At 32.5% G+C, this 15,991-nt stretch overlaps 1 protein-coding gene and 1 non-coding gene across 2 annotated transcripts; one reads left to right on the forward strand and one right to left on the reverse strand.

Moving 5' to 3' along the window:
- The first annotated feature begins 2,958 nt into the window (after positions 1–2,958).
- On the forward strand, positions 2,959–3,040 carry TRNAS-AGA. Its single transcript has one exon. It is a non-coding gene; the product is annotated as a tRNA-Ser (tRNA).
- Positions 3,041–12,868: 9,828 nt separating this feature from the next.
- LOC124941869 (germin-like protein subfamily 1 member 13) lies at positions 12,869–13,906 on the reverse strand. Its single transcript, XM_047482232.1, has 3 exons — positions 13,768–13,906; positions 13,541–13,681; positions 12,869–13,445 (listed from the first exon to the last, which is right to left on the reverse strand). The coding sequence occupies exons 1-3, from the start codon at positions 13,886–13,888 to the stop codon at positions 13,027–13,029; spliced, it is 681 nt and encodes a 226-aa protein (XP_047338188.1). The 5' UTR covers positions 13,889–13,906; the 3' UTR covers positions 12,869–13,026.
- Positions 13,907–15,991: the final 2,085 nt, after the last annotated feature.

Consider the following 15,991-nt stretch of genomic DNA (forward strand, 5'->3'; position numbering starts at 1 on the left):
ATCAATGGAAGCTTCTAAGGAACTAATTTGGGTAAATAAATTGTTATTTGAACTTGGTATTATGCAAAAGAGGTATGTGCTTCTATGTGATAGTCAAAGCGCTATTTATCTAGAAAAAAATTCAATGTTTCATTTTAGATCTAAACACATTGATGTAAGGTGTCATTGGATACGAGATGTGTTAGATGAAAAAATTATTGATTTTAAAGAAGGTGCATATAGACGATGATGGTGCAAACATGATGACTAAGGCTTTGCCACAAAGCAAGTTCAAGTATTGTCATATAACTGTCGGGTTGACAACATCCTTCCCATAATTGTGAGGGAGGAGTTTGTTAGATTTTTGTTTGGGCTCCCAACTATGAAAAAAGTCCAATAGTGGTTCAAGTTCACTTTAATTCATCAAGGGTAATACATTACTTTAAAGAGTTATATTATAGCCCTAATACTAATAGCTTTAGTATTTAAAAAAGCGACAATGAGAAAAAAAAGTAAGGTAGTCAAAAATTAAAAGGGGAGGTAGAGAGAGAAAAGTTAACAGATTTTCGCTTAAATATGACAATGGTCATCAAACTGACGATCAGAGATTCAAATGAAGTTCTATTGAGCTGAGATTTTGTCAAAAGTTTGATAACTCATTCTTCTACATTTTCAATGGTCGAATCAAAGTTTAAACGTCTCGAAGTTTGATTTTTCGTGCCTTAAAATTTGTGGCTAGTTTGAGTTTTATTTACTCGTTTGGGACCACAAAGTTTGTATCATTTTAGTTATTCTCATTTAGTTCTTTTTCTCTATTAAAGTTTTTTATACCTTGATTGTATACCCGACATCTAATTTAAGCTGATTTGGATGTAAAGTTACTCTATAATTTGAAGAGGTTTTCCATGTAAAATATCGTGTGTTCATTGTGTTATTTACTTCCCCTTTTATATATACTTTATTTGCTCTAAGTTTTTCGAGTATGGAATCGAATATACGCTTTTCCCAACAATAATTTCTAAATCATCCAAAACCAAAAGTAAAAGAAGAATCTAAAGTGGCCGAACCGAAACCAACATTTAATATCTTAAATAAAAAAAATCAAAGAATATCTTAATGATAAAGAAGAAGAATATCAAGTTTGAGAATAAACACCTTTGAAAGAGAAAATGATCATTGATCATATAAAAATCATGGAGTAGATAATTGGCAACTCTAAAGTAGCAAAAACATTTAGAGCGACCCTAACCGAAACCGACGTTTAAAATCTAAAACAAAACTGAAGAATATCACAAGGATAAAAATAAAGGAACACACATTTTTTCCAAGATGTATTTTTTTAACATGAAAAGAAATTGAATCGCTTAAATTTGGACACACCATTGAAAGAGAGATGTTTGAACCCTGTAAAAATTATAAAGTAAATAATTAGTAATACTAAAGCATCCGAAATCAAAAACAAAAAGGAGTCTAGAGTGGTTGAACCTAAACCAACATTTAGAATCTAAAATAAAAACTAAAGAATATCCTAAAGATAAAGATGAATATTATAAGGTTTGTGAATCAAAGCCACTAAAATAGAAATGGATTATTGAACATGTAAAAATCATGGAGTAGATAATTAGTAACTATAAAACAACATAAGATCTTAGAGGAGACGAACCAAAATCGACGTTTTAATGTGGAAGAAAAATTTGGAAGATAATCCTAAAGAAAAAGAAATAGATTATTATATCTAAGACATTACCATAATCGAGTGAGAAACAAGAAGCAAGAAGAGATCATCGAAGGCATTACACACAAATATCTAAGGAAGAAAAAAATTGAAGATGAAGCATTTTTCAATAAGTGTAAGTGCATGAAGAGAGAAATTAAAGAGAATATAAACATTTTTTCTTCGTATTAACTCACAAAAATAATTTGAGCCGATAATCGAACCATTTACTCTCATATAAACCCGAAAAGTTACAATTAAGCATTATTATTATTATTATATATATATATATATAAAATGTTGATATATTTTTCAAAAGAAAAAAGAAGAAGTATGAAATGCCTCACTAGTGTGCAACAAATAAGAGTATAGAAAAAAATAGCAATTTGAGAATATCTCCCAAGAGTGATCACCAAAATTTACATCTTTCACTCCATTTAAATTTATTTTTTCCATTCAAATGTATTTTTTCTCATGCATATATTAAAAACAATATCCACTAAAAGACACTTATTATAGTAACAATTTAAACCCTCAATTTTGAAACGGATTGGCTGGTTTGCCCGAGAGGTTAAGGGGGAAGACTTAAGATCTTCTGCACTCAATGTGCGCATGGGTTTAGCCAGCAATTTTTTTTCTTCATACATGAGTTAGAACCCTCGCATCTAGTAGTTCTCATACGTCACAGTAATAAATTTTAATTCTTAGGTTCGATATCATTAGGAAGACTTATTACGATGAGTGTAGGGTTTTTAAAAAACACAATGCAAGATTTTAAAGGATAAAACTCAATAAAAAAAATTAATCGTTTGATTCAACAAATTGGTTTATCGTTCAATATCACTCTTAATTTTGTTTTATGGCTTCTCCAATAATTATAAAAATTGAGGCAAAGATTGAACACAATTTAGAACATCTATAGAGTTATGAAATGTAATAAAGTTATAAAATGCCCCTAGGTTTCCACTTTGCCCGAGACAAACTAGAGATGGTAAAATACCAAATTGAGAATGTCTCCCATGAGTGATCATGATGAGAATTCACCTACTCACCAGAGTGTTTGTTTATCCTCATGTATGGGTTAATTAGAACCTAGAGCCACCAGTTTTCAATATGTAATAGTAATACATTTTATTTTTTCAGTTCGATTTCACTACAAATTCCCTTATTAAAGTGGGAGTTTAAACCCCAAATTTAAAGAAAAATATATTATATTTAAAGGGAATATTGAATCCTTTTAAACCAACTAACTCTTTTCACATGAGGTGGTCGTGCCGGAGTGGTTATCGGGCATGACTAGAAATCATGTGGGCTTTGCCCGCGCAGGTTCGAATCCTGCCGACCACGTTCTACACCTTAATTTTGTTAGTATTGCAAAAAAAAAAAAAAAACTGGATGGCATCCTTTAATGATTTAAGGACACGAACCCATAATTTTATTGCAATCCTGTCAAACCAAGTACCTAATCATTTTCAACATCAAGGGATAGAGGAATTGTCTTATCTTCCTTAGTTGCTTCTGTGATTTCCGGAACTAGGGCATCATTCATACTTGCTTTATAAAGTCAAGGCTCGTCGTGATCGAGAAGGAGGTGACTAATTGACGTGTAAAGTTGTAGCAACAAAACGTTTTCAATTTATTTTTATTGGAGCAAAGATTTGAAAAATAATGTGAGCAAAGCTACACTAGGACAAGGAAATAAAAGCCTATAAAATTTAGAACAATGTTAACTACACTCGGATGGGACAAGGAATGTGGCCTTACAATGAAGTCAATGCAGAATCTCCCGACGTGTTCTGATTATTTTGTAAATAAAAGAGAGTATTATCTAGGTTCTACAAATAAAGTGACATTTTTTTACATTTATTGTGTTGTGTATCTATAATTATATAATTTGTATTGAAGTAGTTTTGATCATTTTCATTGTTGCAATGTTTGCAAAATTAATGAATCAATGAGATTAGATTTTTCAATTTTAAAATAATTGTGACTAAAATTGCAATAAAATAATATATTTTCATATTTTTCTTAAATAGTCATTAAGTATGGAATATTTGTTTTTTTATTCTTTATTAATTTTTTTTTTTTAAATTTAACAAATTACTACTACCCTCCATGTATATATATATGACCTCCCACTTTATTTATGACGTTTTTTCAGTGAAGATTACTTGAGAAGTTAAGACTAGGTCACCATTAAATATTGGTTTCACTACACGTAAATCAAAGAGTCACCATTAAATATTATTTCCTTGTAACATTTTGTTTACTATTTTATTTATTATAAATACTAATAAATAAAAATATTAATCATCAATCAATATCAATTTAACTCTTAAAAGTTGTAACTCTCTTATTATCAAATTCTACCTTCTCTATTTTATTTATTCTAACAAACCAAAACCAATATTTAGAATCTAAAAAGAAATATATATCTTAAGATAAAGAGTAATAATATCCTGTTTGAAAATAAGGACCAATGAAAGAGAGGGAGACCAATGAACATATAAAAATCGAAGTAGATAATTAGTAACTATAAAGCAACAACATATCTTAGAGCAGACAAACCAAAATCAACAAAATATGGAACAAAATTTGGAAGACAATCCTAAAGAAAAAGAAAAAAATTATCATATTTGATAGTTTTATCGTAATCGAGTGAGAAACAAGAAGTAAGAAGAGATCATCGAAGGCATTAGCACACAAACAACTAAGAGAAAAAAAATGAAAATGAAGCATTTTTCAATAAGTGTAAGTGTATGAAGAGAGAAATTAAATAAACTATAAAAAAAATTACATGTTAATAAGACATTTCATCTTCCTTCGCTAAAATCCCCAGGTTAATACACAAAAATAATTTAACCCAATAACTATACAAGATCGTCACGAATACATACAAGATCGTCAATAATACAATTAATGAACAATAGAAGACTAAATATATATGTCAGATTGACAAAATCATTACGAATACATACTAGATCGTCAAGAATATATATTAGATCGTTAATATTAAAGATATGGAGGCTGTTAAAGATAAGGATGCCCTTTTACATTCCAAGGAGACTAGAAAACATAAAGTCTCATTCATTCCCAAGGAAACGTCAACACATACCAAGGGTCTGCCAATTAATAAATGATGTTGTTTCCAATACATTGAATCTTGTATATAAATAGTGTTGATGTAATGTCAAAGAAATATATAGAAAATATAATTTTCTTCTATCATACTCTCTCATTCACCTATCTCTACTTATCATTTATTCTATATTCTCTAACTTGGTATCAGAGTAATCAACAGGGAAACCCCTCTTACATCGATCCCCTTCTCAAATGGCTCAAAATAATGCTTACTCTCTTCAACATACATCTATTATCAAACTCGACAAAAAGAACTTTGTTCTATGGCGTTCTCAAGTTGTACCTGCTCTCAAAGGATACGGATTCTTTGGATTTGTCAATGGAGATCTCCCAGCTCCTATTAAAACCGAAGAAGCATCAACTTCCACTGAGCTTCAGGCCTGGGAACAACAAGATCAACGTTTGTTAAATTGGCTCCTCGAAACACTATCTGAATTAGTGTTTGCACAGGTCGCAAGTGAAAACTGTATTTCATCTCAATACCTCTGGGAAATACTTGAACGACGTTTCACTACTCAATCCAAAGCTAGACTAATGCAGCTCCGCCTTCAACTTCAAACTATCAAAAAAGAAGAATCATCCATGGAGTCTTATCTCCAAGCTATCAAGGTCATAAATGATAACCTTGCGGCTGCCGGGCAAAAAGTTGCAGACGAAGATCTTATTCTCTACGTTCTTGGTGGCCTTGGACCCGAGTATGAATCCCTTCTAGTCGTAGTTACTACACGTCCAGATTCTATTAATGTCGACGATCTTTATGGATTACTTCTCACACATGAAATCAGACTTGAGTCTCTCTATGCCAACTCGTCAACTGCTAATATTGTATATAGCCGTCGCGGAACTTCAGCGACTACGAATCATACTAATAAAGGTGTATTTTCTCCCTCTTTTGGATCTGTTACTCGTCCATCGACACCATGTGACTCTTTTCACTCACAACAGAGTGCCTCTACTACATCTTCTATTTTAGGCCAGCCATCAAATTTCTTTAATTCAAGGACTGGCTCATCTCGCCCTCATCGTCCCTATCGTGGTTCTCAAAATCAAAATCGGCCTAAATGTCAAACATGTGGTCGTTTTGGACATCTCTCTAATATGTGTCGTTCTTGTTTAATTTGTCAATTTTGTAATATTCCAGGACACTCTGTAGGAACTTGTCGACGCAGATTCGACCAGAACTTTTGTTCATCTTCCTCATCGGCAGTTATGATGGCAACTCCATCTATTGTATCTGACTCAGCTTGGTACCCTGATTCTGGAGCAACTGATCATTTGACTGCTAACTTGGACAATCTCTCTATTCATTCTCCTTACAATGGTGAGCAACAAATTCTAGTTGGGAATGGAAATGGGCTAAATATTTCTAATATTGGACATTCTTCATTTACTGGTACGCACAGATCTATGCATCTTAAAAATATTTTGCATGTTCCCATGATTACGAAGAACTTGCTTAGTGTGGCTCGATTTACCGCCGACAATAATGTATTCTTTGAATTTTATCCAACCTTTTGTGTTGTGAAGGATCAGGTCACGAAGAAGGAAATTCTTCGAGGAACCTTGCATAATGGATTATATCGACTACTTAGTCCAAATAGTGCACCCAAACAAGCATTTATTAGTTCCCGATCAACTACATCAGTTTGGCACTCTCGATTGGGTCACCCGTCTCCTGCAACTTCTACTTATGTTATGTCTCATTTTAAGTTACCTTTGTTGGGTAATATGCATACTGAATTTTGTGATGCTTGTCAATTTGGGAAAGCTCATAAACTTCCTTTTGTATCATCCGAAACGTGCTCTTCTGCACCTTTAGAGCTTATTCACTCAGATGTTTGGGGACTTGCTCCAATTTTTTCCTCTAATGGTTTTCGGTACTTTATTATTTTTATTTATGATTATAGTCGATTTACTTGGCTATATCCGCTCAAACGCAAATCTGATGTGTTGACAGTATTTATTCAATTTAAAGCATTAGTTGAAAACCAATTTAGTAAAAAGATAAAAACTCTACAAACTGATGGGGGAGGCGAATATCGTACCTTTGAACATATTACCTCTCTTAATGGCATACATCATAGACTCACATGCCCTCATACAAGCGAGCAAAATGGGGTAGCCGAGCGGAAAATTCGTCATCTTATTGAAACATTTCTTACTCTACTTGCTCATGCATCTATGCCCCTGTATTTTTGGGATGAAGCCTTCTCCACAGGTACCTATCTTATTAATCGATTACCTACTCTTGTCTTGGGTAATCGATCTCCCTATGAAGTATTGTTCAATCAAACTCCCAATTACAACTTTTTGCGCACTTTTGGATGCCATTGTTATCCTCTTATTCGAGCTTACAACAAACAAAAACTTGACTTTCGATCCCAAAAGTGCTTATTTTTTGGTTATAGTCCCTCACATAAAGGCTATCGATGTTTTCACATCCCCACGGGACGCATATTTATTTCACGCCATGTCATTTTTGATGAAACCACATTTCCCTACAACTCATCCTCTCCCCCACAAAACCCACAACCTATATATACACCCCCAACAACAAATCCTCATTCTTTATTACCTATCACATCTACTTTCTCTAGTCCACCTGAACACACTAGTCCACCTGAAACCACATCACCCTCTTCATCACCTCTACCTTCACCTAACCCAAGCGGTTCACCCTCTTCATCACCTCCATCTTCACCTAACCCAAGAGGTTCACCCTTTTCATCACCTCCACCTTCACCTAACCCAAGCAATTCACCCTCTACTTCAAATGTTTCATCGCCCACTTCATATTCTTCACCACCTACTACCCCCTCACCCATCATCAATCAACGTCATACTCCAATCCTCAAAGCCCCTACTTGCTCCAATCATCCTATGCGCACTCGTGCCAAGTCCCGCCTCCCTTTTTCTTCCGCCCTTTTCACAACCATCACCCTTGAGCCGACATGCTTCTCCTCTGCCAATAAAGATCCCTCTTGGCGTTCAGCCATGGCCTCTGAATATAATGCTCTTATTCAGAATCAGACATGGTCTCTAGTTCCTCCTAAATCTGGACAAAATATTATGGGTTGCAAATGGGTTTACAAACTCAAACGAAAAGCGGATGGCTCAATTGAGCGTCATAAAGCTCGTCTTGTGGCGAAAGACTTTCATCAACAACTTGGTGTTGACTATGTTGAGACTTTTAGTCCAGTTATTAAGCCAACAACAATAAGGACCATTCTTGCACTTGCTGTGTCCCGAAATTGGCCTATTCACCAACTTGATGTTAGCAACGCCTTTCTTCATGGAAAATTACACAACGAGGTATATATGACTCAATCTCCTGGTTTTGTTCATCCTGAATTCCCTAATCATGTGTGTCAGCTCCATAAAGCCCTATATGGTCTAAAACAAGCACCTCGTGAATGGTACTCTACACTACGATCCTCACTCTTGTCGCTTGGATTCTTTGAAGCTAAGTCTGACTCCTCCTTATTCCTCTATCATACATCTACAATCACTGCATATATCCTTGTGTACGTAGATGACATTATCTTTACGGGAAACTCAGCCTCACATCTGTCTACAATCATTTCTCGCCTACAAGACAGCTTCCCACTTAAAGACCTTGGACAACTCCATTATTTTCTCGGTGTTGAAGCTTCTCACTCATCTGATGGGCTCTTTCTGAGTCAGTCACAATATATTCAGGACCTTCTTATTAAGGCTGACATGCAATACTCCAAACCACTTAATTCTCCCATCTCTACTAGTTCTTCACTTTCTAAATATGATGGTGATCCCCTTTCTGATCTCTTCTTATATAGAAGTATTGTGGGAGCTCTACAATATTTAACTTTCACTCGTCCTGAATTAGCATTTGCGGTCAATCGTGCTTGTAAATTCATGCACGCTCCAACATCCACCCATTGGATTGCGGTCAAACGTATATTACGATATCTTCGTCATACTCCACACCATGGGCTTGTCTTTCGTCCATCGGCATCCCTCTCCCTTGAGGCCTATTCTGATGCTGATTGGGCAGGTTGTCCTGATGATCGTCGATCCACTACAGGTTATTGTATCTTTCTTGGTAATAACCTCATCTCGTGGAGCTCCAAAAAGCAGCATGTTGTTGCTCGATCAAGTACTGAATCTGAATTTTGAGCCTTAGCTCATGCCACTACCGAACTTTGTTGGCTTCAATCTTTTTTGAGTGAATTACGAATTTCATCAATCCATCCACCGACTTTGTGGTGTGATAATATCGGCGCAACATTTCTCTCTGCAAATCCAGTGTTTCACGCTCGTACAAAACATATTGAGATTGATTTCCACTTTGTTAGGGAGAAAGTGGCTCAAAAATCTTTACTTATTCAGTATGTCCCGACTTATGATCAAATTGCTGACATATTTACAAAAGGATTGTCATCACCTCGGTTCATTTTTCTCCGTGACAAGCTCACGGTGTGTGCCTCCCTGTTTCGCTTGCGGGAGGTATTAAAGATATGGAGGCTGTTAAAGATAAGGATGCCCTTTTACATTCCAATGAGACTAGAAAACATAAAGTCTCATTCATTCCCAAGGAAACGTCAACACATACCAAGGGTCTGCCAATTAATAAATGATGTTGTTTCCCAATACGTTGAATCTTGTATATAAATAGTGTTGATGTAATGTCAAAGAAATATATAGAAAATATAATTTCCTTCTATCTTACTCTCTCATTCACCTATCTCTACTTATCATTTATTCTATATTCTCTAACTGTTAATAATACATACAAGATCGTCAATAATACATATAAGATCGTCACAAATATATACTGCCACGAATGACCTTCACTTGAGATATTAAGGCCTGCAACACGTCCAGTCCACGAAGGTTCATCTCTGTTGTAAGTCTTTCTATATTTACTCTTAGATATATAACAAAATTGATTAGAGCGCTCAACTCGGAAAGTCACAATTAAACGTTATTATATATATAAATGTTGTTATGTTTCCAAAAGGAAAAAGAAAGAAAATATCTACTAAGAGTGATGAACAAAATTTAACTTCCACTCCACTCAAATGATGTTTTTCTCATTTATTAGAAACCAATAGTTATCAGTTTTCATAAGACACGTGATAATTTTTAAAGTTTAGGTTTGATTTCACTAAAATATCCTTATTATAGTGACTTTAAACCTTCTGTTTTTATAATAAGTGTCTGGTTTGTCGGAAAAGTTAAGGGGAAGACTTAAGCACTTAATGTGTGCATGGGTTTGAGCCCATAGCCAGCAAATTAATTAATTATTTTTTTTCTCCAATCAATAACAAAATATAGTGCAAGATCTCAAATGATAAAGCTCAATATAGAACTAGTCAATGTTTCCTAAGAATTATCACGACAACTCACCACTGCCACTCAGAGTGAATGCTATTTTTCTCATGCATGAGTTATAACCCACAGTTAGTAGTTCACATAAGTAGCAGTAATCTTATTACGATCAGTATAAACTTTAGTTTGTTTTTTTAAATACATTGCAAGATTTTAAATGGTAAAGCTTAATGTAGACCTATTCATTTGATTCAACAAATTGGTTTACCGTTCAATATCACTCTTAATTTTGATGTATGATTTCTCTAATATGATAGAAGGGAAAATAATATTAGGTTTATTACACTATTGTGAAAGTGACAGTTATTGATATTTGATAGAGTAATATAAATAAAATATTGGTTGTTAAAAATAGTTATGAATGATTTAGATGAATTCTCTTGTTAGAATTTCTCTCTTTTTTATTGTATTCTTCTTATCAATTATGATTCTATCTCCCTTATCAATTCTTCATTCTTATCTCAATATAATTCTTCTATTGAGGTAAGGATTAAACACGATTTAAAACAATCTATAGAGTTATGAAATGTTAATATTTTTCTAATTAAAAAATGAAAAAATAAAAGATATAAAATGCCTCCTAGGTTCCCACTTTGCCCAAGACAAAATAGATGGTAAAATACCAAATTGAGAATGTCTTCCATGGGTGATTCCATGAGTGATCTGTTAGATATATTGTCTTGAAATAACACAAATATATATAAATGATGCTACAAATAAATTAATTAAATACAATGTTACAAAGAACGAAATTATCAGAATACAATGTTGATTCGAGACATGTGTTTATCACATTTCCCTTAAAACAGTTTCACCGTCTCCCCTTATGCAGGAGCTTATTGCATATGACTGTCTCCCAGGGTACAACGAATCTAGTAGTGATTCAGCATTAGAATAATATTGACAAAATACAACGATCTTTTTTTGTGATTTTGTTATTTCTAATCCACGGTATGTAAAAGGTCTTTTCCTTAAATTTATTTTTAAGAATTACCATTTTAAGACATGTATTAGTCAAATGGTATCATCTTTTTTAAAGTAAATATTATTTTAAATACATGTTTAAACGGAATATTGAATCCATTTAAACCAAAACTCTTTTGATATGACTAAAATTCTCGCACAGTATAGAATCCTGATGACCACGTCCTTGTACCTTAATTGAGTTTTGGCTTCTTTTTTTTTTTTACCGAAATTCATTCCTACTTCTCTAATTATATTTTATTATAAGATTTTGGGACAAGAATCCCTAACTTTATTTCAACCGGATCAGACCATGTACCTAATCATCTTCAGCGTCGGCTTCATGAATAATTGCCTTATCTTCTTAGTTAGTTTCTTCTTTGATTTCCGGAACTAGGCCATCATTCTGAATTGCTTTATAACGTCAAGGCTCATCGTGGTCGAGAAGCTCATTATGGCCAAGAAGGAAGTGACTCATTGGTGATCAGGTAAGGTGTAGCGACAAAACGTTTTAAATTCATTAACATTGGAGCAAAGATTGAAAAATAATGTGAGCAAAGCAGAAGAGACACAAATAACTGAAATTGGAAAACTTACAATATTGAAACATTGGTCTCGACTTAAATCAGGGAGTAGTGTGCATGTGCATAAATAAAAGCCTATAAAATTCGGAACAATGCTAACTACATCAAAAAAGGACAACAAAGACGGCCTTACAAAGAACATACAATGTTTTTAGGACGGTCAATAAAAGTGTGTTATTAAAAGTGAGTATTTACAGGGGTTATGCAAATAAGATGATATTCTTTTATCTTTATTGAGTTGTGTTTTCTATAATTATATAATTTCTATTGAAATAGTTTTGATAACTTTTCATAGTTGCAATCTTTGCAAAAAAAAAAAAATTGAATTAATTTGATAGATTTTCCATTTTAAAATAAGTGTGACCGAAATTGTGATAAAATATTATATTTTCTTAAATAGTCATTGAGAATCAAATATTTTTTTTTGTACGTTAATATTTTTTCGAATTTTAAAATTAGTACAACTTCCACATATATGACCACTCAGTTTATTTAACACGTTTTTTAACTGAAATTGAACGTCTAAAATTATTTTTACAAACTTTATAGCAAAATTAAAGATCCATTGAGAAGTTAAAGACTAAGTCACACAAATATTCTCTTCTTTTTCATATTCTACCAAAATATTATTTGAAAAAGTCAAGGATTATGTGAATATTTGAAAAAGTCTTCCAATTGTAATTATTTATAGTGTTATTACTTGTCATGCATGTTATTATAACAAGATGTTGGAATAAAAAATACTTAGTACCCTCAAATCTTATGTTCAGTTTTATTGAAAATGCAAAGATGAAGTGCATGATAGGTCTTGCACAATAAAATGTTGTGTGACCTCCTCAATCAATTAATCCAAATGCATTAAGTTACTCCAAACAATTCATCTTGTTAAAAAAAATATTTTTAAGGTGGAAATGTCAAGTCGAGACTATGTTGGGCGTACATCTTTGTCGTTAAGAGGTGTTCTTCTCAAGCGTTCCACTATTAGGAGTCTTAGTTTTTCTTCAAAAGAAAATATAAAATAATTGAAGTTTGAAATGTAGTTTTCTTTGAATTTGTGTTTGCATTTTCTATTATATTTTACAACTACCAAAAGATATAGATAGACCACAAAAATATATTTATGCAAACAAACAGAACTTTATTTGTATAGAAAACTCGATATATTTAATATAGTATACAAACACAAACACAAAAACATTATAATTCTTACAAAGTCTTATTTAGCCATGATACAATATATTATTCATAAGTTCAAACTCTCTTAGATAATACGATTTAGTTATTGTCCCACCAGAATTGAGATTGAAGATAGTCGATCACATTTTTGTCCACTTGAAAGGCCTTGGTGAGCACATCAACGGATATTTTGGGATCTGATCCAAACACGGCATTTGCAATAGTAATAACTCCTGGATTTTGACTACTTAAGCCAGCAAAAGCAATTGTATTTGTTTTAGCAATATTCTGTTGAAAGTGAATTAAGCCTTCTGGGAATACAAAAACATCTCCGGGATATAAAGTTTTTGTGAATAGACGATTCTTTTGGTTCGGTATGTTAGATGTCACGAAGCCAACCAAGAGGGCACCCTCTAAGACAAAGAGGACCTCAGTCGCGCGAGGATGTGTATGTGGTGGGTTCAATCCATAAGGTGCATAGTCAATACGAACCAAAGAGATTCCAAGAGTATTGAGACCTAGTTATAATGAATAAAGAAAATAACATAGTTGAAAATACACATATGACTAAAAGAACAACCACAGAGAAAAATATTAAGTTAAAAATATATACCTTTAAGTTGCATCACATTCACCGGAGTAACAACTGATCCAAGAGGATTTGACGTGTTTCCAGGTTTGTCAAGTCCATCATAAAAGAAATCGTCAGCATTAACGAGTTTAGGATCCTTGCAAAACTTGCCATTCACAAACACTACACATGAAACATATAAGCATCACTTATATGTGAAAGAAAACGTATACAAAAAAAAAACAATAAGTTTGTTCGTAGAAACATACGAGCATCTTTTGGATCATCGATGGCAACACAAAAGTCTTGAAGAGGATCTGGATCCGAAGCAATGACAAGTGAAGAAGCCAATGCCAAGATGGCTACAATTACTAAGAATTGTTTACCCATATCTCTTTGAGCTTATAGCTTAGTATGGATGATGATCAATTAAGAATGAAAGAAGCAACTATTTATAGCCATTGGGAGGCCTTGTGATTTCTAATTCATGACCTGGTTAAGTATCTATTGATTTTTCTTGGTTAAATTAATGTTCTAGAATGGACTTCTTCTTCAACTACTACACCTTATGACTTTACCATATTTTATAGTTTCTACCACCAGCCATCAACAATGATGTCACATATGGTAAGTCTTAAATTTAGTCTATCTTGGATGATTAATAATTTTGTAAGATGATAGTCAATATGATAGCTAGTTTATATCAAATGAATATTGATAATATATTTGTATTGGAATGGTTAATTGATTTATATTTATTAAAATTTTAACAAAAGTGCAAATATTAAATTAATGTTGGAGGCTTCATGAAAGATAATATGAAGTATAATGTTCATCAATATATATTGTTTTAATTATATATGTTATTATCATATTTCCTTTTTTAAAATAACAGAATCATTTGATTTCTTTATGAACATATTTTACTTTCAAAAACTACTATATATACTTTTGGTGCATGTTACTAACAAAAAGATTTGTAATTGATGTTCTCGAAGAAGTTTAAACGAAGATTTGTAATTGGTATTCTCGAAGAACTTTAAAAGGATTAATTTGGAGATCTTCATCTCATCGTGGTGAATAAAAATGGATTAAACCTATATAATTAGTCATTTCATGGGCAACAAAATATCCATATAAGTGGTGTTTGAATCACATTGTAAATAAGTTGTTGAAAGTTTTGAAGGGAAGTGTTCAATTAAAATAATGCATTTGAGTTGTTTGAATGGTTTGTCTATTGACTATCTCCTTCCTACCATCTCTTTGTGGTTGTACTTTTAATTCTCAAAACAAGTTTGAAACTTTGTCGATCAAGAAACGTGGTGGATATTATTTTGTAACCACTTCCCTTTTCCCCGACTTACTAATCTACAAGGAGGTTCTAGGTTCTATTCGATAAAATAGTTGATTTACAGGTACATGTGACATTGATTTTGGATGTTTGTTGTATCTAAATAATGATAATTCTTTTCAATTTAATTCTTAGGTAAAGAAGTTGTTCTTAATTTAAAAAAAAATGGGATAACGAATTAAGTATGTAACCCGCAAATACACTTAACCAGGCGCAGAATTTTGTCGTCTGGCAGGCTCAAACTCAGGAACTTAGGTTAGTATCCACCTCTTATTGCCGACAGACTAGAAGAGAAGATAGTTGTTCTTAATTTAATAACACATTCTTTAATCAAATTACTCTTTTTTACATATTTATTTTTAATAAATTCATTACATTTGTTGATCAACCAATATTATTATATTGTTTAATTTCTTTCAAATTACTAATATAGAGTAAACATTTTAATTGTCAAAAATTTATATTTTAAGTGTGAAAGATGATTTTCTTTTAATAAGTGTATTGAAAAAATCTCTCAAAGACTTAGTTTTGATTTTCACAATGGAATTTGGAGTCATGACTTCGGTGGGTCATAAAAATTAAAATCTAAGTTAAAGTGGGGTCATCATCACGGTTAGGGTTGTACAAATTTCTTAAAATTTTTTAAAAAAAAATTATTAGTTAGTTTGGAAAATTAAAGATCTATTAAAAAAGTTAATGACTTAGTCGGATACCTGATTTTTGATAGATTTTTGTTATCTCTTCTACCAAAACATTTGAAAACATGCATGTATAGAGACATAATGTGTGACTATTTGAGTGGGTTAGGAAAAAGAAAGTTGGGTAAGTAAGAAGACTCAAAATTATGCCCAATTTTAAAACGCATTTAGCTGTAAAGTTGCGGTTGAACGAATAAATATTATTAAATTTATTAATATTTATATATTTAAAATATATCTCATAACTTTATTTCATCTAAATCAACCCCTCAATAACTATATTGTAAAATTATATTAAAATCACCTAAATTTAACTCCAGCTCCAGAACCAAACAAAATAGCTAAATGAGTTTTTACTATTTAAAAAACAGTATTGTGACATCTGGATTCAACATATTCTTAGGGCTCTTCTATTAGGATTTGAGGTTATTTAAATAAAATTAA

The sequence above is a fragment of the Impatiens glandulifera genome, chromosome 6, assembly GCF_907164915.1.
Source record: "Impatiens glandulifera chromosome 6, dImpGla2.1, whole genome shotgun sequence".
Taxonomy (NCBI): Eukaryota; Viridiplantae; Streptophyta; class Magnoliopsida; order Ericales; family Balsaminaceae; genus Impatiens; species Impatiens glandulifera.

Bases quoted from the DNA above. Each gene is read 5' to 3' on its own strand.
- LOC124941869 (XM_047482232.1), bottom strand. From the start codon at position 13,888: ATGGGTAAACAATTCTTAGTAATTGTAGCCATCTTGGCATTGGCTTCT. The intron at 13,682-13,767 runs GTATGTTTCTAC...TTTCATGTGTAG, and splicing joins CGATGATCCAAAAGATGCTC to TGTTTGTGAATGGCAAGTTT. The intron at 13,446-13,540 runs GTATATATTTTT...CATTATAACTAG, and splicing joins GAATGTGATGCAACTTAAAG to GTCTCAATACTCTTGGAATC.